The sequence below is a fragment of the Orycteropus afer genome, unplaced genomic scaffold (genome assembly GCF_000298275.1).
Source record: "Orycteropus afer afer isolate SDZICR_OR568_19922 unplaced genomic scaffold, OryAfe1.0 scaffold00141, whole genome shotgun sequence".
In the NCBI taxonomy this organism is placed as follows: domain Eukaryota; kingdom Metazoa; phylum Chordata; class Mammalia; order Tubulidentata; family Orycteropodidae; genus Orycteropus; species Orycteropus afer.
Window position 1 is genome coordinate 5,829,695 of NW_006921728.1, and position 24,795 is coordinate 5,854,489.

Consider the following 24,795-nt stretch of genomic DNA (forward strand, 5'->3'; position numbering starts at 1 on the left):
CTTGGGGTTGCTGGAAAGCAGAACATGTTCTTAAGCCCCAGGAATCTGTGACAGTGCTGTCTCTTTAAATATCCAAAATAGTCAAGCCTCTTTTAGGCCTTCAAAATGGCGGTGCCTTCTGTACTGGCAAAAGTCCACAGGTCTTCAAAATGGCGGCACCTTCCGGACCGGCAAAAGTCCACAGCTCAGCCCGCCTTTCTCTTCACCTTCTCCCTTTATTCCCCAGCCACCGAAGCAGTCCTCCGTGCAGTCCCTGGCTAGCAGCGCTGATTTTTAGGTTAATTCTTAAGTCCTACCAGCACTCGGGAATCTTTAAGCTGTCTGTGCCGTCAGGATCGCTGCCAAACCAAAGCTCCATATGTCTCCTTTATTGGTATTTTCATGCAAATTCCTTTACTAGTTGGGGTTTAGTCCACTTCTATATTCTTCCCTTCAAGGTGCAAGGGGCCAGGATTATCTTCTGTGTCTGTGTTAATTGGTTTTCCTTTTCTTTGTTGAAGAGGGTCTGTGAGCTCTGGTGGCACAATGCCTAAAGCATATGATTGCTAACCAGAAGGTTGGTGGTTCACATCCACCAGCCCCTTTGCAGAATGAAGATAAGACAGTCTACTTCTGTAAAGATTTATTACCTTGGAAACCCAGTGGGGGTTGCTGTGAATCAGAATCAACTCAGTGGCTGTGGGTTTGGTTTTGGTTCGGTTTATGGTGACTTGGGATTTGCACAGTGGAATTCTTGATATATACCATGTTACAGTATTTGTATTGCTCAGGTAACTTTCACATTAAAGTTTTTTTGCTAATAATGAGATACAAAGGGAGCATAAATCAACACTGCTTTTTAGCTTGGTTTCCCAAACTCTCGATATGTTCTAAATGTGCCTTGTTAACATGCTGGCTTTAAAGGACATTACAGGAAAAAGAAAATCCCACTGTCTTCAATCTTAAATAGCCAAATATTGTCCTTCACTTGGGAAGCAATATGCTATTTATAGTTGTTGTAGTCATGTCACTACTTCAGATCTTTTTTTTTTTTTTTTTTTTTTAATGAAAACGGGAGCTTTTAATATAGATCAATGAAATATTTTTGGAACTTCCCTTTAGGAATGACACTCAGAAGTAGCTTATCAGTGACAAAGAAAATCAGTCATATAATACCTTTTATAGTTTTACTCATTTTGATCATTAGCTTTATTTTTCAAGCTTGGCATTCATTTTACTTACAAAGCTCAGCACCAAATGACTCTTGGCTACTTTGAAAAAACATTCATCCTCAAATAAAGATGAACCATTGAGAATATTCAGCATTGTAGTCTGCCTAAACAGAAGGTGTTTCTTTTAGAAGAATTACAGAAAACATTAAGCACAGCATCCTTGTTGAAATCAGGGTAACCTCCCTAAGTGATCACTTGCAGGGAGGGGCTCGGTAATTTGGTGTGTGTATTTTAAAATATGTGCTGTTAATTCAGTTATCCTGCATTTGTGCCTTTATATCCTGAGAGTGCATCTGGTGACAGGGATTGTCAGCACCTGAAAATATAATTTGTGTGTTCTATTGGTGTTTTCAGTGTTTGCTGACTGAAAACTAAAGTTTGTCACTTCCCTTTTGGTTTGGGATCTGTGGTAGTTAAGTTTGTGTCAACTTGGCTGGGCCTGATTGAGTGGCTGGGCAGCTGGATGTAGTATTCCCCATGATGAGAGTGGTAATCAACTCCTTGGTGGAATCTACTGTGAGCAGCTGAGTAGCTGCCTTAGGGATGTGGTCTGCTTCCTGCATATAAGGAGAAGCCTTGGGGAATGGTCTCTAGCCTATGGCATGTTTGAACCCTGCATGTAGCCATGTTGTTGTTCAGCGGCCTACCATGCTCTGCCGACCTTGGGACTTTCAATGGACTTGAATTAATGGCCTGCCATGTGGTTTGGTAACAACTGGACTGTGCCTTTTTACATGTCAACCTTGGGCTTGTCAGTCTCAGCAGCCAGCAGCTGTCTGAGTGAAGAAAAGCCTCTAGCTCTAGTGGGCCGGGAGCAGAAGGCAGAGCTGAACCAAGGTTGAGGGGCTATATAGCTCCTAGAGGGAGCTCTGGTAGCATAGTGCCTAAGGCACTTGACTGCTAACCAGAAGGCTGGCGGTTCAAACCCACCAGCCACTCCTTGGAAGGAAGATGGGGCAATCTACTTCCGTAGTGATACTGCCTCCACTCGACAGCAAATAACAACAACAACAATAGCTCCTAGAGCCTGGTACTTTGAACTTGAACTTAAAGCCTCCAAATTGTAAGAATAAACTCCTGTTTGTTAAGGCCATCCCATTTGTGGTATATTCTTGTCAGAGCAGCCCTAGCTAACCAGAACAGGATCTTTGTTAATTTGAAGATTGAAATTACACGATGGTGTTTTTTCATAGTGATTTCTTAATCTGTGTTTGGTAGCATTCTAGATCTGCCTTTTATGTATGTTTGGGCCAGTGGATTAATGTGAGTATGTTGCCCGAAGTCACATTGGAGACCAAGATTCTTTCACTGTGTTACTTTGGGCAGTTCATTGAATTTTTCACTGTCTTTACCCAGAAGTAAAAATGTGAGTTCCAGCCATCTCACAGGAATGTCAAAAGAATAGAATCGTATCACACATGTTGTGAAGCTGTAATTCTTATTTAAAAATACATATATTTAGTGTTATCTAAAAGACTGTTAATAGACATCTTATGAATTCCACTGATAATTAAAATAAAGGTTGACAGAAATTCCTTGTTATTTCTTGCTCTTTTGGGTAAGTAAGAAAGATACTTAGTCTGAATTTAAATAACTCCAAAACTCACTGCCATTGAGTCATTTCCAACTCATAGTGATGCCCATTGGGTTTCTGAGGCTGTAAGTCTTCATGGAAGTAGATCACCTTGTCTTCTTTCACAGAGCAGCTGATGGGTATGAACCACTAACCTTCAAGTGCCTTATCCACTATACCACCAAATAGAACATGGTATTTTTAAGGTTAAAATAAAGTTGTTAAAATATGTATGATGGTATTGAAACCTGTAAATTGGTATTTTCAGATTTGACTCCCATTTGTGTTAACATACTAATTAATATCTAAGTGAACACCTAGTAAAATATTTTATATCACAATGTGCAGTTATTTCATGTTTTCTCTTTTTTTTCTTTTAGCCAAAGTCACACACTTGCTATCAAAAAATTATGCTGGAAGAACAGTAACAGAAAAACTGACAAGAGTGAAGCAGAAAGTGCTGAATGGTTATACTTTGCGAGTTGTGGTGAAGATCATACTGTGAAGATATACAGAGTTAACAGATGTGCACTGTAATGGACTTAATAACTAAAAGTGTCTTAAATAATGTAATCATTATTGTCTTAAAATATTTATCTTGTAAATACATAACCTTTCTTTACCTTTATAATTTAATTTGAGCTTCATTTTTATGTCATTATAGGAGTAGTCCTTATTTGAATCAGATCTTTGAAAATCTGATGAAAGCGCTTTGGACTCTTTTCCCAAAATTATTGTATATGCTCACACACCCAGAACTTTGGACATAACTTTCAGGGTGTCATGGACCTGCAGACCTGTATCCCATGGGTCCCAGATTAAGAACACTGTTCTTTCTTTATTCATTACTAAATTTTCCTAATTTTGTGTTATTTTGAATCTACTCTTTTCGTATGTCCCTTTTTTGGGACATTTCATTATTTATTACCTTCTTCAGAGGGAAGGCATAGAAAATAAAAAGGAAATCCACAGTACTCAAGTTTTATGTTAACAGCTTTTGTAAATAAACATAGCCTTATAGAGTATGCTAACTCTTGACTCCTTCTTCCCAGGAGTCACTAAGAATCCTAGGAATTTGGCAGGCAGTTGTGAGTTTGAACTTACATCGATCCTTTCCTTTATTTTTTAAAAGTAAGTAGATTCTTCTTTTAGGGCTTGATAAAGAGTACAATATCCTGACATTTAAATTGATAGGTGTAAGTGTTGATAAGTAGAGGTCAGAATTACCTGAATTGAAGTGATAGCTGAAGTCATGAGAGTGAAGAATATCCCCGGAGAGAATGTGTAACAGAAGCAGAGAGAAGTGGGCGTTGTAACAGAATGTTGGGTCCAGCTTAGGGTTAGGGGGGCCAGGAGAGTTGGACAGCTTGAGAGCTGGGTGGAGAACACTTACAGGTCAGGATGGGAGAAGTAGTCATGAAGACTAGTGTGAGAGTGGAGGCTTGCCCCAGACCCTGTTGGAACATGGAGTCATCTCACAAATTGGCACTGAAATGGATACTATGTCCAACAAATAGGCTGAAAGAAGAGGAGGTGACAGTTTTCTTGGTGGGAGTTTATGCCATTCTCTAGCATTAACATTTTGCTCCCCAAGGATTTAAATTGTTTTACATTGCCTAAATAGAGGTGTCTACACCAGGATTTATCCAGTAGCTCTAGTCCAATAGAAATGTAAGTTGAGCTAGGTGCCGAATGGTTACAGTTTTTCAAGTTGTGGTGAATATAATACTGTGAAGATATACAGAGTTAACAGATGTGCACTGCAATGGATTTAATAACTAAAAGTGTCTTAAACAGTACAATCATTATTGTCTTCAAATATTTATCTTGTAAATACATAGTGTGAGAGTTGAGGCTTGCCCCAGAACCCTGCTGGAACATGGAGTCATCTCAAGATCGGCACTGAAATGGATTCTATACCCAGCAAGTAGGCTGAAAGAAGAGAAGGTGACAATTTAAGTTTAATTTTAAGTTTTAAAATGTAATTTTAAATTTGCTAGTACTTGCATAATAAAAGTAAAAGAAACAGGTCATATTTCTTTAATAACACATTTCCTTTATTACAGCCTATCAAAAAATATTTCAATATGTAATCAGTATAAAAAAATATCGGGATAGCTTACATGTTAGTGATACAATTTGTATTTTACAGCCATTTCAGTTGAATCTAGCCGTATTTTAGGAGCTCTATAGTGTTGGAGGCTAGGGGCCATCCATATTTGGACAGTGCAGCTCTACCCTATTGAATCTATATAAACTTATCTTATGTCCTCAGCTGGGTGTGTGAGTTTGTGTGCACCAGTACTGACCATCTGAGCTTCCCAACCTCAGAGACCTACCCAAACATGTTCATGTGTCCTAAAGTGTCATTTTCCTGCTTAGCAGCTGGAGAATGTAGGTCTTAACCCCCATGAGCATACCAGGATTTGTTCTGATTCCACTGCATGAAAGACTTGGTGGCCTGGATTTTTGGTGACTTTGCTCCAGGATGTTAGCTGTTTTCTAGAGTAGATTCAGTGGTTTAACTTACAGTGTTTTAGATCCTTTCCCAGTACAGAACTCAACCCACTAAGGTTATCTGAAAACACATCTAAGCTTAAAGACTGAGTTCCTGGTTAGTTATTTTGTCAGTTGAGCTTGTATGTATATTAACAGTTTTCCCAAGTTGTCCTGAAGCATCTTTGTCATTAATCTCCTGTGTAATTCAGTAAGTGTTCGGAGGACATATTCTATACCTGGGCAGTCTGCATAGTGATCTATATATGTTACCTACTCATGTCTTACCTGCTAAAGGAGCACCATTTGAACCATATTTTACTAATTCGTAATATATTAAGCAAAAAGACAGTATTTGGAACTTAATTCTAGAATGGCTGAGGAGTATTTCAGAACCCCCAACCTGCCCTTTACATTTTCTGCAGTTACAACAACCATGAGATTACCTGACCTAGAGCTGAAGACAGGTTGATCCCACTGGGCCACATGGCTGCTCTGTGTGGAGTGATACTCCAAAGCCTCAGAGGGGCAGTAGAGGTTGGGTAGACAACCAGTGAGAGCCCACTCTACTAAAGCCTAAATCCCTTGTGAGATTTATTTTTTCATTTTCTACGGTACCTAGCATACTGTATTACACATACATACAAACAAACAAAACTCAACTGCCAGAGTCAATTCTGACCCATCTTCCTTCCACAGAGTGGCTAGTGGGTTTGAATCGCTAACATTGTTAGCAGCCAAATGCCTTAGGTACTACATTACCAGAGCTTACATAAAAAACTAAAGCCAAACTTACTGCTGTCGAGTCAGATCCGACTCATAGTGACCCCTCCTTGAGTTTCCAAGGCAGTATCACTATGGAAATAGATTGCCCAACCTTCCTTCCAAGGAGTGGCTGATGGGTTTGAACCACCAGCCTTCTGGTTAGCAGTCAAATGCCTTAGGGACTATGCCACCAGAGCTTCTAGAGCTTACACAGGAGGGAGTAAATATTTGCTGAGTTCAAGGATGGGTAAATTTGACAACACAGATTGCTGGCAGAGGAAGCATTCTCAGTGTAATCCATTAGTCAGTAAAATCAAATCCTTGATGTCAGATTTCCCTGTCTTGGTATAAAAGGGAAGAGAGTAAAGAGCAGGAAGAGGGGTCAAAGCAGAAGGTGACAGTGGACCTGCCCTTGAGTAAACGGGGAGAAGCTCAGCGCCCAGGAGGAGCATCCGGAAGCTCGTAGCCCCTAGCCATTGCACTCACGCTCCCATGGTTCGACGGTGGTGGGTTTTGTTTTGAATATTATGGATTAGATATAATGGAGCTTTGTTCCCAAATGCATCATGATTCCACACTGCCCTTTTAGCTTCTATTCACAGAAAAGGTCTCCTATCACTTTATGGGGGATCTTCCTGGGGTTTTTGCTCTTTCCACTGCTCAAATTTTCTCTGCAAGGGCACTCTACCAGGCTTTGCAGAAAAATCACTATTGCTATGACTATCTTATTACTTCCTGCTGTACAAGCCCTCTTCTGATTTCCTAGGTCCAGAATATCTGGGTTAACAGGTTCTCATTGTTAAGAAAATAAGATTGAACTAAGAGAGGGCTGTATACAGGCAGATTGCCTGAGTTAACTAATCTGTGAACAGTTGCACGAGTTTCTCCACAAAGGAAACCCGTGTGAAATTGTTCACTACCGATCAGTAAGTACACGTGAGCTCATGCTTACCTTGCTTATAGGGTACTCCATCCCTGTCATGGATTATACATTTGAAAAGAGGCTTTGTGGGATTAGGGGAGAGAGATGTCAGCTATACCTAGAAGCAGAATCTCTGATGTGAAGAAATGTAAAATTGTTCACTGCAGATTATTAGCAAGTAAGCACAGGTAAGCCCATGCTTACCTTACCTATTGGGTAATCCTCCCCTGGCTCTAAGTAGGAGCTGAAAGAGATGTTTCCCTACAAAGCTGTAAACTTGGGAAGCCTGGGACCACAGGATGGACCAACGGGTCCTGAGGCTCCAGTATCAGCACCTGGGCCAGGTTAGAGGAGACAGTGGCAGGCCTGTAGGACAGGACTGAGAGCTCATGAGGCAGCACAGACATATAAGGCATTTATTGGTGGGGGCTGGAGGTTCTACTTGAGGCAGGAGTGAGATTCAAGCAGTCCAGTTCCTGATTCCTCTTTCTGGCAGGAAAGGCCCAGTGGTTAAGTGCACCTTAGGGTGCCAGTTAGAAGCTGAGGCTCCCAGTGTCCCTACACATCCTCTACTCTCCCTCCTTCCTCACTGGTCCTTTATGGATCAAAGCCTTCCTCCTTTGGGGTGCCTTCCCCCTGCACACTGGTTAGAAGTAGCCCCTTCCTGCAGTTCTATGCTTGCATCCAGCAGCCTGTGCCTGGCCAGCTACCAGGCACGCATCCCACCTCTTCTTGTGGCTAGTTGTATGAGGATTCATTTCCCTACTCAGTTGTAGGGACAAGAGCTTCACACTCTCCATGATCACACAGTGTCTGGAGCATAAAAATATTCCTTGACTAAATGGTAGCTCAGTGATTTTTAGTGACCTTCAAGAATCCTGCACTAACTTGTTCAGTTCATTAGAGCAAGCTTATCCTAAAGTAGCACCTCTGGATTTGTGATTTGTTACTCTACCACTGTACTCCTTGAGGACAGATACTCCTTACATTCCCAGGAATGGCCCAGGCCATCCTCAGAGTGCAGTCCATGGACCAGGACATCAGCAGCACCTGGTCTTTTTAGAATTGCAGATTCTCAGTCCCCTCCCAAATGTAATGAGTCATAATCTGCATTTTAATAGGCTCTCCAGAAGGGGTGTAGAGGGCCCACACTGTACGGAGGGCCCACCCCCAACCCCTCTCCCAACTTTGAGATGAGGAAACTGAGGCCCTGAGAGCCACAGTGGCTTGCACCAGAGAGGAGTAGAGCACACTTTACTCATTGGACTCTGGAGATTGACTTCCCAGGGCTAAATCTTGTTTTGTCTACTTTAGCCATGTCCCTTTGAGCAAATTACTCTACCCCTCTGCCTGAGCTTCGCCATCTGTAAGAGTCACCACACAGATAAGGTTTTGTAATTACTGAATGAAAGGCTCAGGAATCTGCATGCTTATCACACATCCCAAGGCGTCGGGCCACATCGGGAGCGACGGGGACCGGGCCGCAGACAAGCAATGAGCTGGGAGCCTGGGCGTCCTTCCCACCTCTTTCTACCGCGGTTGGCTCCGAGAGCCAGCAGCCCGTGCCTAGGTCCCCACTTTGGATCGTCCTCCCCGCCCGCAGCTGAGCCGGGTCACCTAGGGCCCTAACATGTTTCTCCCCACCCTCGCAGCAGGCCCGCCCCGCACCTGGGATCGTACCCTATCCCTAACTTCGTGCACCTGCCCTTCCATTGAGCAGCCAGCCCCGCACGTCGCGCCCCTCCACCCATGATGCAGGGCAGCCGAGACAGAGCCACTCCGCTCCCGTCACGGTGCGCGGCCGCAGAGAACGTGTTAACCAACGTCGTGCTTTTCTAACCTTTCCCTCTTCTACCCTTTGCGCAGCCAGTTCTCAGAGACGCGGGCGCCAGCCTTACTGAGGAGTTGGGCGGGTGAACCTACGGCACAGGCCCCGCCAGCCTCGCGCACGCTCGCTCCCGCCGCGGGTGAGGGTTCCTGTGCGGTGCCGACGGGGAGAACCCCCGCGTTCCAGGAGGCCGAGCAAGAAGGACGCAATCCGTTGCTTCTGCCGCATCCCTCTCTGTGGGGCAACTAGATAAACGAGAACTTTGTCCGGCGTCTAGGGCATCGCCGTTGGAAAGTCTTTAGCAAGAAAACCAGAGCGGGCACCGTCCCGGCCGGCAGGTGGGAAGAGGGCAGGAAGGAAGTGAAACGCCCTGAGTCAGCGCGTAGCGCCTGTAGGGCCAGCCCTTGAGGCGCCGCCCCCCGGGCCGGGGCCGGGTCGCCTTGGCGGCTAAGAGGCGCGACTGGGGCGGAGTCGTCGGGGCAGGCTTCGCGCACGATCCGCGGCCCCGCTGACCCAGACGCGCGGCAGGCGGGCCTCGGCCATGGCGGGCGCTGTGCGGCCGGGAGCCGAGCTATTGGCCTTCGAGCGGTTCCGGGATTCAAGCGAGGCGCGGCTCGCCTACGGCTACGGGCCGCGCAGCCTGCGCGAGCTGCGGGAGCGCGAATTCGGCCGCCTAGCAGGTGAGCCGCGGGGGTGGCGAGCGGCCCGGGGCACCTGGCAGGGGTGGTCGCGGCACTACGCGGTTTCTGGAACCGACGTGGAAGGAGTATGTGCTCCAGCCTGAGCGACGCCACCTCACTCGGGGCACATTTAGAGGTCCTCCTTGCAGCCCAAGACTTCTTGCTACTCTAGCTCCTTTGACTTTTCAGTGGCGGAGGGCCAACCTGTCCTCTTTTACCTTTTACCCGTTGCCGGTGAACACGGTTTAGGGTTCTCTTTGCAGTCGTTTGCCCGGAGGCTCCTGAGTCTAAGGGTCGAACCCGAGCTGGGTTGCAAAATGCGGTAATGCCCAGGAGCCGGGACTGCTCGGCCGTCGGCCGGGGGCGGGAGCGCGGCGGGAGGTAGCAATCTGCTTGGGACTGCGGTGCGGCGGGCGCGCAGGGCAGAGACCTCCAGCGGATGCGCAGCGCTTTCCGCCGAGACTGCCCACAGCACCTTTGATTTTCGAAGTTTCATTTTTCTCCCTCGTGCGGAGTCACTACAAGTGCCCTCGGGAGCTGGCTAGGAGAATTACCAAATTGTGCAATTTGAGCTTTCGGTACAGGGCGAGCCTGTTAGTAGGACGCGAGGACCGGAATCACACTGTGGCTTTGAGTTTTCCGGATGAAGAGCCGCAAGGAGGAACAGGCTGGTTAAGTTGAAATGAAGCTCGATACGGCCCTCTGGCCACCCCTAGTACACTGCTGCTGGGCCGGCTAAGGGCTGGGGGTCCTTCCTTGACCACCGGGTGCCAGATGGTCGGGGAAGGGCCATAGGTTAAATGAGCAGGCTGTGCCTAACACAGGTTTTCGTATTTATTCTGTCGTCATGAACAAGCTTAGCTTGTGCAGGAGCTCTGGTGGTGTCCTGGGTAAGGCATTTGGCTGCCAACTACAAGCTCGGTTGTTCGAAACCACCAGCCGCTCTGCAAAAGGAAAAAATGAAGTCAGTCTGCTTCCGTAAAGATTTATACCTTGGAACTCCAGTGGGATCTGTGAATCAGAATCGACTGGGAAGGCAATGAGTTGGGTTTTTGGTTTCCCTACTTGTGAAGGAGGCTTGAGTACAGAGTGATTAAAGCGCTAGGCTGCTAACCAAAACGTTGGCAGTTCGAATCCCCCTCACGGGAAAAAGATGTGGCAGTGTGCTTTCGTAAAGATTACAGCCTTGAAAGCCCTAGGGGCAGTTCTGTTCTGTCTTACAGGGATGCAATGAGTCGGAAACCACTCCATGGCAACGGGTTTTACCCTGCTTGTGGCAGAACAGCAAATGTGACTTAGGTCTCATTCATCCAGTTGCCCATTTTAGCTCTGAGCGCTGTGTCATCCTCCTGTGTGCCCTGTGTCCCCTTTTCTGTTTCAGGAGGAAGATTCAGAAGCAGCCTTTCTCTCTGCTTCCTCCTCCTCTTCACAAAGGGCAAGTTCATCTGCTTGAAACAGCCCCTCATTCCTTTGCTTCCACATTTTCTCTCTCAAAAACAAACAAACAAGCAAAAAAATAAATGAAAACTCACTGCTATCTAGTTGATTCCAATTCATAGTGATCCCCATGGGGTTTCCAAGGTGGTAAATCTTTATGGATGAAGATTGCCCTATCTTCCTTCCACAGAGGGGCCGGTGGGTTTGAACCACCAACCTTCTGGTTAGCAGTCAAATGCCTGAGGCACTGAGCCACCAGAGCTCCTTTGTGTCACTAGAGCTCTTTACATTCTCCCTAATAAGCTTTTTATTATGGAAATTTCCCTCTCCACACAGAAACAGAGATGGGTGCAATGGACACCAGCCCATGTATTGGGAGGAGGCTCCCCATTCATTTGAAGCAAATCCTATAGGTAGTATCATTCACTCAGTAATTATTTTGGCACCACACCTCCTTAATCCTCCAAGCCTCTGATCCCTCACACCTGTCATTAGCTGGCCTCCTCTCAGTACTACCCTGGGAAGGTAGGGGTAGGTTCTGGATCCCTCATTGTTTTATTCTTATTCTTCAGAGAACAGCAGTTCCCCTCGTATGCAAATTTTAGATACACTAGCCAGAATCCCAGCCAACCTTCAGAGGCCCTTTAACATCTACTGAATTTGTGTTCTGTCCTTAAATTAATTTTATGTTTGTACGAGTCTCCAACATTTTCTCTACATACAGGTGAAATGAGCTTTTGTGGATTAAACTGATATCCTCCCACCACTGGGAATCTTGGAACATAGAATCCACTTTCTTATAGAAATAAATGAACTGGAGATGTTGTTGTTGTTGTTTGCCGTCGAGTCGACCCGACTCATAGCGACCCCTCCTTGGGTTTCCGAGGCAGTATCACTACGGAAGTAGATTGCCCAACCTTCCTTCCGAATCAGCCTTCTGGCTAGTAGTCAAATGCCTTAGGCACTATACTACCAGAGCTCCTAGGAACTGGAGATAGGGTAGGGAAAAACAAATAAGCAAAAAACAATATAGACTTCCCTACTCATTCCTCTCCACTCCTCCCGTACCCCCTAGTTTTTCTGTAGGTTAGAGTGGTTGTCGGGGGGAGCAGCAGCAGCAGGGCCAACAGGAACAGGTAGGGGGAGGCCCAGAAAGTGAGCAGAGTGATTGGAACAGCTAAGGAAGACGAACTTATCTGTTGGTTTGTCCTACTGTGGTGGCTTGCATGTTGCTGTGCCAGCAGGGATGCCAATGGTAGACCAGTTTCTGTGGAGCTTCCAGACTGAGACAGACTCAGAGGAAAGAAGAGGCCATCCACTGCTCAAAGAATTGGCCAGTGAAAACCTTATGAATAGTAGTGAAACACTGTCTGATATATTACTGGAAAATTTTATGAATTGCCCTGAAACATTGTCTGATACAGTGCCAGAAGATGATCCCCATAGGTCAGAAAGCACTCAAAATATGACTGAGAAAGAGCTGCCTCATCAGAGTACAGCCTACCTTAATGATATGGATAAAGCAGAACTTTTGGGGCCTCCATTTGCTGACGTGGCACGACTCAAGATGAGAAGAAACAGCTACAAACACCCATTGATAATCAGAACATGGAATGTACAAAGTATGAACCTAGGAAAATTGGAAGTTACAGAAATGAAATGGAAGGCATAAAATTGATATCCTAGGCATTAGTGAGCTGAAATGGATCTGTTTTGGCCATTTTGAATCAGATAACCATATGATCTACTATGCCAGGAATGACATATTGAAGAGGAATGGCATGACGTTCATCATCACAAAGAATGTCCCAAAATCTATCCTGAAGTACAATGCTGTCAGTGATAGAATAATATCCATACACCTACAAGGAAAGCCAGTTAATACAACTATTATTCAAATCTTGTACCAACCACCAAAGCCAAAGATGAGGAAAGTGAAGATTTTTACCAACTTCTGCAGTCTGAAATTGACCAAGCATGCAATCACGATGTGGTGATTGTCACTGGTGACTGGAATGCAAAAGTTGGAAACAAAGAAGAATCACCGGTAGCTGGAAAATTTGACCTTGGGGATAGAAATAAAGCTGGAGATCTCATGACAGAATTTTGCAAAATCAGTGACTTATTCACTGCAAATACCTTTTTTTAACAACACAAACAGTGGCTAAACACATGCACTTTGCCAGATGGAGTACACAAGAATCAGATTGACTACCTCTGTGGCAAGAGGTGATGGAGAAGCTCAATATCTTCAGCCAAAACAAGGCCAGGAGCTGATCATGGAACAGACCATCAACTGCTCATTTGCAAGTTCAAGCTGAAGTTGAAGACAATTAAAACAAGTCCATGAGAGCCAAAATATGACCTTGATTATATCCCTCCTGAATTTAGAGACCATTTAAAGGATAGATTTGACGCATTGAACACCAATGACCCAAAACCAGAGGAATTGTGGGATGACATCAAGAACAGCATCCATGAAGCAAACAAAAGGTCATTAAAAAAAGACAGGAAAGGATGCCAATCACTCAGGAAAAGATCAAATTTGGAGATCCTGGATAGAGTGGAAAGAAAAATGTAGAACAAAATCCAAAAACTCAATGATGACCAGAATTACTGGTTGGATGGAGTCTGGTGAGACCCCTAAATACTATGGTCCTGGGATACATTCTGGGCCTGGAATAAAGCTCACTCTCAAGATGTACATACTCTATGGAAATGCATCCCTTGGAGCAATCACCACAGGGCACCAGAGGGGCAACATTCACACGGAGGAAATGCAGGACAAACAGGAGTGCATAACTATGAGGGGCATAGGAGGAGGGGTACGGGGCAGGGAGAGGAGGAGACTGGGTTAGGGTTGGGCATGGTAAATGATGAGTGAAACTAAATGTACACGTAATGTTGAATGTAAAACAAACTCTCTCTTTTTTTTTAAATTGTGATTTGGGTGAAAATTTACAGAGCAAATTCACTTTCCACACAGCAGTTCACATACATTTTGTCTCATGACATTGAGTACAATTTACCACAATGCAATAGCTCCCCTCCCACTTCCTCCCAATAGTTACCTCTTCCATGAGTCCATCCCTCCACACACCCCTGCCCCCTGTGCTGTCTTTCTGTGCATAAGCAGCCCTTTTTTCTCTCATGATTTAAAACAAACTCTTAAAATAAAAAAATTTTAAAAAGACAGGAAAGGAGGAAAACACCAAAATGGATGTCAGAAGAGATTCTGAAACTTGCCCTTGATTGGAGAGTAGCTAAAGCAAAGGGAAGAAATAAGATAAAAAGAGTTAAACAGAAGATTTCAAAGAGCAGCTTGAGAAGACAAAGTCAATTGTAATGAAAGTGCAAAGACATGGAGTTGGAAAGCCAAAAGGGAAGCACACACTCAGCATTTCTCAAGCTGAAAGAACTGAAGAGGAAATTTAAGCCTCAAGTTGCAATATTGAAAGATTCTATGGCAAAATAACAAATGATGCAGGAAACATCAAAAGAAGATGGAAGGAATATACAGACTCACTATACCAAAAAGAATTGGTTGATGTTCATCCATTTCAGGAGGTGGCATATGATCAAGAACCAATGGCATTGAAGGAAGAAGTTGAAGCTGCACTCAAGGAAGTGGCAAAAAACAAGGCTCCAGGAATTGACAGGATACCCACTGAGATGTTTCAACAGACATGCCACACTAGAGGCACTCACTCAGCTATGCCAGGAGATTTGGAAGACAACTACCTGGCCAACTGACTGGAAAAGATACATATTTGTACCCATTCCAAAGAAAGGTAATCCCACAGAATGTGGAAATTATCAAACAATATTAATATTGTATGCAAGTAATATCTTACTGAAGGTAACTCAAAAATGGTTACAGCATGTATAGTGAGAGAGAACTTCCAGAAATGCCAGCTAGATTCAGAAGAGGACATGGAATAAGGGATATCATTGCTGATGTCAGATGGATCTTGGCTGAAAGCAAAGAATACCAGAAGGATGTTTACTTATGTTTTATTGACTATGCAAAGGCATTTGATTGTGTGGATCATAAAAAATTATGGATAACATTGAGAAGAATGGGAAATCCAGAACACTTAATTGTGCTCATGAAGAACTTGTACATAGACCAGGAGGCTGTTGTTTGAATGGAACAAGGGAACATGGTTTAAAATCAAGAAGGGAGTGTATCAGGGTTGTATCCTTTCACCATACTTATTCAGTCTGTGTGCTGAACAAACAATCAGAGAAGATGGACTATATGAAGAAGAACATGGCATCAGGATTGGAGGAAGACTCATTAACAACCTACGTTATGCAGATGACACAACTTTGCTCACTGAAAGTGAGGATGACTTGAAACACTTCCTGATAGAGATTGAAGACTAAAGTCTGCGGTATGGATTACACCTCAATATAAAGAAAACAAAAATCCTCACAACGGGACCAATAAGCAGCATTATGATAAATGGAGAAAAGATTGAAGTCGTCAAAGACTTCATATTACTTGGTTCTACAATCAACACCAATGGAAGCAGCAGTCAGGATATCAGACATCGTATAGCATTAGGCAAATCTGCTGCAAAGGACCTCTTTCAAGTGCTGAAGAGCAAAGATTTTTCCTTGAAGACTAAGGTGTGTTTGACACAAGCCATGGTGTTTTCAACCACCTTATATGCATGTGAGAACAGGACAATGATAAAGGAAGACCAAAGAAGAGTCGATGCTTTTGAGTTGTGGTGTTGGCAAAGAATGCTGAAAGTACCATGGACTGCTAAAAGACCTAGCAAATCTGTCCTGGAGGAAGTGCAGCCAGAATGATCCTTGAAGTGAGAATGGCCAGACTTTGTGCCTCCTAGTTTGATCATGTTGTCAGAAGGGACCATTTCCTGAAGAAGGATATCATGCTTGGCAAAGAGGAGGGATAACGAAAACGGGGAAGGCCTTTAATGAGATGGATTGACACAGTGGCTGTAATGATGGGCTCAGGTATAGCAGGGATCATGGGGCTGGCACAGGATTGGGTAGTGTTTCGTTCTGCTGTACTTGGGGTCGCTATGAGTTGGAGACAACTTGATGGCACCTAACAACAACAGCAACAAGAAAGGTTGTCTGGTTAAGTGGTAGTTCTGAATAATTAAATGCTTAACCTTTAAGTGCTGAAATGTTTTGCCTAGCCATTGGGATAAGATATGGTTCAAATAAAGAGTGCTGGTGGCCCAGTGGCTAAGCATTTGGCTGTTAACCAGAAGACTGACAGTTCAAACCCATCAGCTGCTCCATGGGAGGAAGATGAGTCAGTCTGCTTCTATAAAGATTTACAGCTTTATAATAAATATATACATACCCAGTGAAAGAGCCCCCAAATACATAAGTCAAAGGTTAACAGAATTGAAAAGAGAAACAGACAATTCCATAATAATGGTAAACCAAAACCAAACCAAACCCACTAACACGAAGTTATTCAGACTCATAGTGACCCCCATTGGGTTTCCAAATTAATAATAGACTTTAATATACCACTTTCAATGAATAATAATAATAATAATAATAAAACCCACTGCCATTGAGTCAATTCAGACTCATAGTGACCCCCACTGGATTTTGGAGGCAGTAAATCTTTGGAAGTAGATTGCCTAGTCTTCCTTTCATGGAGTGGCTGGTGGGTTAGAACCGCCAACCTTCTGGTTAGCAGTCAAATGCCTTAGGCATTGCACCACCAGAGCTCCTTCAATGAAGAATAGAAAACTAGAAAGAAACTCAACAAAGAAACAGAAGAACTAAGCAATACAATCAACAAACTTGATCTTATACACAGAACATTCAACCCAACAATAGCAAAATATACATTCTTTTCCAGTGCACATGAAACATTCTCCAGAATTGACTATGTTTGGCCACAAAGGAAGCCTCAATAAAATTAAAAACAATGGAATACTGTAAAGCATCTTCTCAAATCATAATGCTATAAAATTAGAAAACAACCAGAAGAAGATCAGGAGTTCTGGTGATGCAGTTCCAAATAATCCAGTTCCAAAATGGGGAGAAGACATGAATAGACACTTCACCAAAGAGGATATTCAGGTGACTAACCAGCACATGAAGAAATGTTCACAATCATTAGCCATTGTTGTTGTTATGTGCCATCTAGTTGGACCCGACTCCTAGCGAGAGATGAAAATCAAAACAACAATGAGATACCATCTTGCCCCAGCACTACTAGCATAGTTCAACAAGACAAAATAACAAATGCTGGTGAGGATGTGGAGAGATTGGGACTCTCATACGCTGCTGTTGGGACTGTAAAGTGATACAATCACTGTGGAAAGCAGTATGGTGATTCCTTAAAAAGTTGGAATTAGAAATACCATTTGACTCAGCTGTTCTGTTACTAAGTATATATCCTAAAGAAGTGAGAGCCAGGACAAAAACAGATGCATGCACATCCATGTTCATCACAGCACTATTTACAATAGCCAAAAGATGGAAACAACCTAGGTATCCATCAACTGAAGAATGGATAACCAAACTATGGTACCTACACACACTGGAATACTATGTGACCTAAAGAATAATGTAGAATCTGAAAAACACTGCATAACATGGATGAACTTGGAGGATATTATGCTGAGTGAAATAAGTCAATCCCAGAAGGACAAATATTGTATTAGTGTGTTACTATAAAAAGTCAAGGAAAGGTTTCTATATGGAAGAAAATTTTCTTTGTTGATTACCAGGGGTGGGAGGGGAGGGAAGGGAACACTTAGATGGGTAGAGACAAGTATTGATTTAGGTGAAAGGAAGGGCAGTGTACCAAATGTGAGTGATCAATATGGTGGCATTGATGAAGAGGAAGACATAGAGAGGTGTGTGGGAGGTACAGACAACAAAGATGAGCCCTTTTGCACATACAGTACTGCGTTGTCAGTGATGGCAAACATTGATACATGGGTGGAGAGATGGGTAGGCAGGCTGAACGATTAGGTATGTCTGTGCAGGGGGTAGTGTGCCCATGACCATGTATAGGGTTGGCAGACAGTGTTTCTGCAAGTGTATTTATGTGTTCTATAAGAATTCCCAGGTATATAGTAGAGCTGACAAGGGACAAAGTTGTAGTCACTTCTTGGCCACAGTCAGCTACCCAGAGGAAGTGAATAGTTGGACCTGTGGGCTCAGGACTATGATTGCAGGGGATATCAAGCTTAATTGGCATAACATACTATACCAAAACATTGTTCCACATCCTACTTTGGCAAGTAGCAGCTAGGATCTTAAAAGCTTACAAGCGGCCATCTAGATGCAATAATGGGTCTCTCTTCTCGTCCAGAGCAAAGAAGAATGAAGAATACCAAAGATGCATGGAAGCAATTAGTCCAAGGGACTGGTACACCATGCAATCCTCAGCCTATACAACTATGAGACCAGAAGAGCTAGATGGTGCCCAGTTACTACTGCCAACCACTTGGAGGAGGATCTATGTAGGGATCCTAGATAGAGTGGGGGAACAGTATGAAACAAAAATCAAAATTGTACAAAAAAAGGGACCAGGTTTGCTGGCCTGATAGAACCTGATGGAACCCCTAAGACTATGGTCTCTAGCTGCCCTTCAGGTCTGGAATTGAACCCACTCCTGTGTCTTCCAACCAAACAAAAGACAGGCATATGAGCTGAGCATTTACATTAGGTAGATACACTCTTTAGAGAGATCAGTCATGAGAGAATAGAAGGGCTATGTATGCACAGGGAGACAGCTTGTGGCGCAGGAGTGCATGGGAGGGAAGGATACAGGGAAGAGGTGGCTATGGGGAGGAAGTTTGAGGAGATCTGTTACATTGTGGGAGATAGCAGTCAATGTCATGAGACAAAGTATATGTGAACTGCTGTGTGGAAGATGAATTTGCTCTGTAAACTCTCACTCAAACCACAATATTTTTTTTTAAGAAATCTTTTAAAAAAATAATTATTTGAATCAAATGAGAATGAAAACACAACATACCAAAATCTTTGAGAGACAGCAAAAGCAGCACTCAGAGGGCAATTTATAGCAATAAGTGCATACATCAAAAGAGAAGAAAGAGCCAAAATCAACAACTTAATCCAACAATTAGAAAAAGAGTAGGGGAAAGAACAATAACAACATAATGCACAGTCAGCAAAGAAAAAGAAATAAGAAAGATTCGAGCAGAAATGAACAGAAAAATAACAGAATCAATAAGACTAGAAGTTGGTTGTCTGAAAAGATTAATAAATTGACATAAGACTGGCAAGGTAACAAAAGAAAAAGAAGATGCAAATAACATGAATAAGAAATGAAATGGGCAACATCATAACAGAACCAACTGTAATAAAAAGGATAATATCAGGATACTATGAAGAACTACTCCAAGAAATTTGAAAACCTAGAAGAAATGGACAGATTTCTAGAAACACACTACCTACCTAAACTGACACAGTTTGAGGTAGAAAATTTGAACAAACCCGTAACAGGAAGAAATTGAATAGGTCATTTAAAAAAAAAAAAAAAAAACCTACCAGCAAAAACGTGTCCTGGCCCATATGGCTTCACTGGCAGATTCTACCAAACATTCAGAGAAGAGCTAACACCATTCTACTCAAACCATAACAGGCTATAGAAAAGGAGGGAATATTCATGAATTTATTTTATGAAGTATGCATAACCCTGATACCAAAACTAGGCAAAGACATCTCTAAAAAAGAAACTTATAGACCAATATCCCTCATGAATATAGACGAAGAAATTCTCAAGAAAATCCTAGCCAATAGATTCCAACAACATGTAAAAAAAAATAATATATCATGACTAGGTGGAATTCATACCAGGTATGCAGGGATGGTTCCACCACTCATCTGTCAGTTTGTTGTAAAGCAGTGGCTTGCGTGTTGTTGTGAGGCTAGAGCTATGCCACTGGTGTTTCAAATAACGGCAGGGTCACACATGGTGGACTGGTTTCAGCAGAGCTTCCAGAATAAGACAGACTGGGAAGAATGATGGGGCCATCCACTTCTGAAAAAAACAGCCACTGAAAATCTTACAAATAGCAGTGAAATATTATCTGATATAGTGCTGAAAATGAGCCTTTTAGGTTGGAAGGCACTCAGAGTACTACTGGGGAAGTGCTGCCTCCTCAAAGTAGAGCTGATTCTAGTGAGGTGGCTTGAGGAAAGCTTTCTGGATCTTCATTTGCTGATGTATCACAACTCAAAATGAGAATAAACAGCTGCAGACATTCATTACTAATTGGAATGTGTTGCATTAGGTGCTGTCGAGTTGTCTTCAACTCATAGCAACCCTATGTACAACAGAATGAAATGCTGCCCAGTCCTGCACCATGCTCACAATCCTTGCTGTACTTGAGCCCATCATTGCAGCCACTGTGTCAATCCATTTTGTTGAGGGCCTTCTCCTTTTTCGTTGACTCTCCACTTTACCAAGCATGATATCCTTCTCCAAGGAACGGTCCCTTCTGACAACATGATCAAAGTAAGTGAGACAAAGTCCAAGGAACATTCTGGCTGCCCTTCTTCCAGGACAGATTTGTTCATTCTTCTGGCAGTCCATGGTATTTTCAGTATTCTTCCCCAACACCATAATACAAAGGCACTGACTCTTCTTCAGTCTTCCTTATTCATTGTCTAGCTTTCACATGCATATGAGGTGATTGAAAATACCATGGCTTGGGTTGTGGTTGTTGTTGTTAGGTGCTGTCAAGTCATCTCGGACTCATAGCAACCTTATGTACAACAGAACGAAACACTGCCTAGTCCTGTGCCAGCTTCATGATCCCTACTATACCCGAGCTCATCATTGCAGCTACTGTGTCAATCCATCTTGTTGAGGGCCTTCCCTTTGTCATTGACCCTCTACTTTACCAAGCATGAGATATTTCTCCAGAGAATGGTCCCTTTTGACAACATGACCAAAGTAGGTGAGACGAAGTCTGGCCATTCTCACTTCCATTGAGCATTCCAGCTGTACTTTTTCTAGGACAGGTTTGTTAGTTCTTTTAGCAGTCCATGGTACTTTGAGCATTCTTCTCCAACACCACAACTCAAAAGCATCAACTCTTCTTTGGTCTTCCTTATACATTGTCCACCTCTCACATGCATTTGAGGTGATTGAAAATACCATGGCTTGGGTTAGGTGCACCTTAGACTTCAAGGAGACATCTTTGCTTTTAGTGGTTGGTGCGTAAATTTGAATAATAGTAGCATCAACTGGGCTTCCTTGTAGGCATATAGATATTATCCTATTACTGATAGCATTGTAGCTCAGGACAAGTCTTGAAGCATTCTTCTGGATGATGAATGCAATGCCGTTTCTCTTCAATTTGTTATACCTGGCATAGTAGATCATATGATTTAAAATGGCCAATGCCACTCAGTTTTGGCTCACTAATGCCCAGGATATTGGTTTTATGTGTTCTGTTTCATTTTTGACAACTTCCAATTTTTCAAAATTTATGCTTCATACATTCCATGTTCCAGTGTGCAAAGACCTGGAGTTAGACAACCAAGAGAAGAAAATGCTCGGCATTTCTCAAGCTGAAAGAACTGAAGACAAAACTCAAGCCTCAAATTGCAATATTGAAGGATTGATTCTATGGGCAATTTTTTTCTTTTATTATTATTATTGCAGTATTCCCTCCCCTCCCTCCTTTCCCTGGTAACCAACAAAGTTTCCTTCCATATATAAACCTTTCTTTGACTTTTTACAATAATTAACTACTACAATATTTGTCCTTCTGAGATTGACTTATTTCACTCAGCATAATGTCTTCCAAGTTCATCCATTTTATGTGGTGTTTTGCAGATTCTACATTATTCTTTAGTGTTGCATATTATTCCATTGTGTGTGTGTACCAGGGTTTAGTTATCCATTCTTCTGTTGATGGACACCTAGGTTGTTTCCATTTTTTTTGCTATTGTAAATAGTGCTGTGATGAACATGGGTGGTATGCATATATCTGTTCTTGTCCTGACTCTCACTTCTTTAGGATATATACCTAGTAATAGAATTATCAGATCAAATGGTATTTCTAATTCCAACTTTTTAAGGAGTTGCCAAACTGTTTTTCACAGTGGTGTATCATTTAACAGTTCCACCAGCAGTGTACGAGAGTCTCAATCTCTCCATGTCCTCACCAGCATTTTTATTTTCTATCTTGTTGAACTTTGTTACTAGTGGTGGGGCAAGATAGTATCTCATTGTTGTTTTGATTTTCATCTCTTTAATGGCTAATGATCGTGAATATTTCTTCATGTGATTGTTGGCTGCTTGAATATCCTCCTTGGTGAAGTGTCTATTCATGTCTTCTGCCCATCGTTGAATTCAATTGTTTGTCTTTTGTTGTTGAGGTGTTGGCTATAAATTTTTGAAATAAGTCCCTTGTCAGATATGTCTTTGCTGAATATTTTTTCCCAATCTGGAGGTTCTCTTTTTACTCTTTTGGAGAAGTCTTTTGAAGCACATAAAGTTTAATTTTTAGAAGGTTCTATGGACAAAATATTGACTGATGCAGGAAGCATTAAAAGAAGATGGAAGAAAAATACAGAGTCACTGCACCAGAAAGACTTGGTTAACGTTCAGCTATTTCTGGAGGTAGCATATGATCAAGAACTAAGGGTACTGAAGGAAGAAGTCCAAGATGCACTGAAGAAATTGGCAAAAAACAAGGCTTGAGAAATTAATGGAATACCCATTGAGATGTATCAACAAACAAATGCAGTGCTGGGAGTGCTTACTCATTTTTTGATAGAAATTCAAAGGCAGCTACCTGGCCAGCCGACTGGAAGAGATCGATATTTGTGCCCATTCCAAAGAAAGGTGACCTGACAGAATGTGGAGATTATTGAACAATATTATTGATATCACACACCAGTGAAATATTGCTGAAGATAATTAAAAAATAGTTGTAGCAGTACATTGACAGGGAACTTCCAGAAATTGAAGCTCAATTTAGAAGAAGATGTGGAACAAGGGATATCATTGCTGATGTCAGATGGATCTTGGCTGAAAGCAAAGAATATCAGAAAAATGTTTAACTCTGTTTTATTGACTACACAAAAGCGTTCAACTGTGTGGATCATAACAAATTATAGATAACATTGTGAAGAATAGGAATTCTAGAACACTTCAATGTGCTCATGAGGAACCTGTACATAGATCAAGAGGCTGTCTTTTGAACAGAACAAGGGGATGTTGCATGGTTTCAAATCAGGAAAGGAGTGTATCAGGGTTGTATCTTTTTGCCATACTTATTCAGTCTGTATGCTCAGCAGATAATCTGAGAAGCAGGACTATATGAAGAAAAATGTGGCATCAGGATTGGAGAAAGACTCATTAACAACCTGTGATATGCAGATGACACAACCTCGCTTGCTGAATGTGAAGATGACTTGAAACAGTTCATGAAGATTGAAGACTACAGTCTTCAGTATGGATTACACTCCAACATATAGAAAATGCAAATCCTCACAACTGGGCCAATAAGCAGCATCATGATAAATGAAGAAAAGATTGAAGTTGTCAGGGATTTCATTTTACTTGGATCCACCATCAACACCTATGAAAGCAGTAATCAAGAATTCAGACATTGTATTGCACTGGGCAAATATGGTGTAAAAGTCCTCATTAAAGTGTTGAAGAGCAAAGATGTCACTTTTAAGATTAAGGTGTGCCTAACCCAAGCCATGGTATTTTCAGCCACCTCATACCTCATATGTATGTGAAAGGAAATTAAAGAAGAATTGATGTATTTGAATTGTGGTGGCGAAGAATACTGAGAGTACCATGGAATGCCAGAAAAACAAATAAATTGTCCTGGAAGAAGTGCATCCAGAATTCTCCTTAGAATAAAAAATGGCCAGACTTTGTCTCACCTACTTTGGTCATGTTGTCAGAAGGGACCATTCCCTGGAGAAAGATATCATGCTTGGTAAAGTAGAGAGTCGGCAAAAAAGTAGAAGATGCAATGAGATAGATTGACAGAATGGCTGCAACAATGGGCTCCAGTATAGCAAGGATTGTGAGGCTGGCATAGGTCATGTTTCATTCTATTTTTCTCATAGAATCACTATGAGTCAGAGCTGACTTGAAATCACCTAACAGCAACAACAGCAAGCTTTGTGTGGAAAGGAAAGAGATCCCAATAAGTAAAGCACTACTAAAGGAGTAGTTACTGTAGTTAAAACAGCCTGGCACTAGTAATAGACACATACATCAGTGGAACAGAATTGAGAATGCAGAGGTAAATCCATCTACCTATGGGAGAAGGAAGGGACCGTCCATTTCTCAAACAATTGGCCGGGGAAAACCTTATGAATAGCAAAGAAACACTGTCTGATATATTACCGCACAACTTTATGAATAGTCCGGTTAGGTTAGAAGGCTCTCAAAATAGGACTGGGAAAGAGCTGCATCATCAGAGCAAAACCAGCCTTACTCATATGGATAAGGTAAAGCTTTCGAGACCTCCATTTGCTGATGTGGCTCCACTCAAATTGAGGAGAAACAGATGCAGACATCCATTAATCATCAGAACATGGAATGTACGAAGTATGAGTCTAGGAAAATTGGAAGTTGTCAAAAATGAAATGGAACACATAAAGATTGATATCCTAGTCATTAGTGAGCTGAAATGGACTGGCTTTGGCCATTTTGAATCAGACAACCATATGATCTAGTATGCCGGGAATGACAGTTTGAAGAATAGTGTGGCATTCGTCATCACAAAGGATGTTTCAAGATCTGTCCTGAAGTACAATGCTGTCAGTGATATGATAATACCCATACGCCTACAAGGAAGACTCATTAATACAACTATTATTCAAATTTATGCACCAACCACCAAAGCCAAAGATGA

At 42.5% G+C, this 24,795-nt stretch overlaps 2 protein-coding genes across 2 annotated transcripts in view; both read left to right on the forward strand.

The window, feature by feature from the left end:
- The window catches only part of ELP2 (elongator acetyltransferase complex subunit 2), a 62,218-nt gene extending 58,897 nt beyond the window's left edge, over positions 1-3,321 (forward strand). The window contains exon 22 of the mRNA XM_007945662.2: positions 3,165-3,321. Coding sequence (XP_007943853.1) covers positions 3,165-3,321 — 157 coding nt within the window. The remainder of the gene's footprint in view (positions 1-3,164) is intronic.
- A 6,015-nt stretch (positions 3,322-9,336) lies between these two features.
- MOCOS (molybdenum cofactor sulfurase) overlaps positions 9,337-24,795 on the forward strand; it is a 96,848-nt gene continuing 81,389 nt past the window's right edge. The window contains exon 1 of the mRNA XM_007945677.1: positions 9,337-9,475. Within this exon, the coding sequence (XP_007943868.1) occupies positions 9,337-9,475 (139 nt within the window). The remainder of the gene's footprint in view (positions 9,476-24,795) is intronic.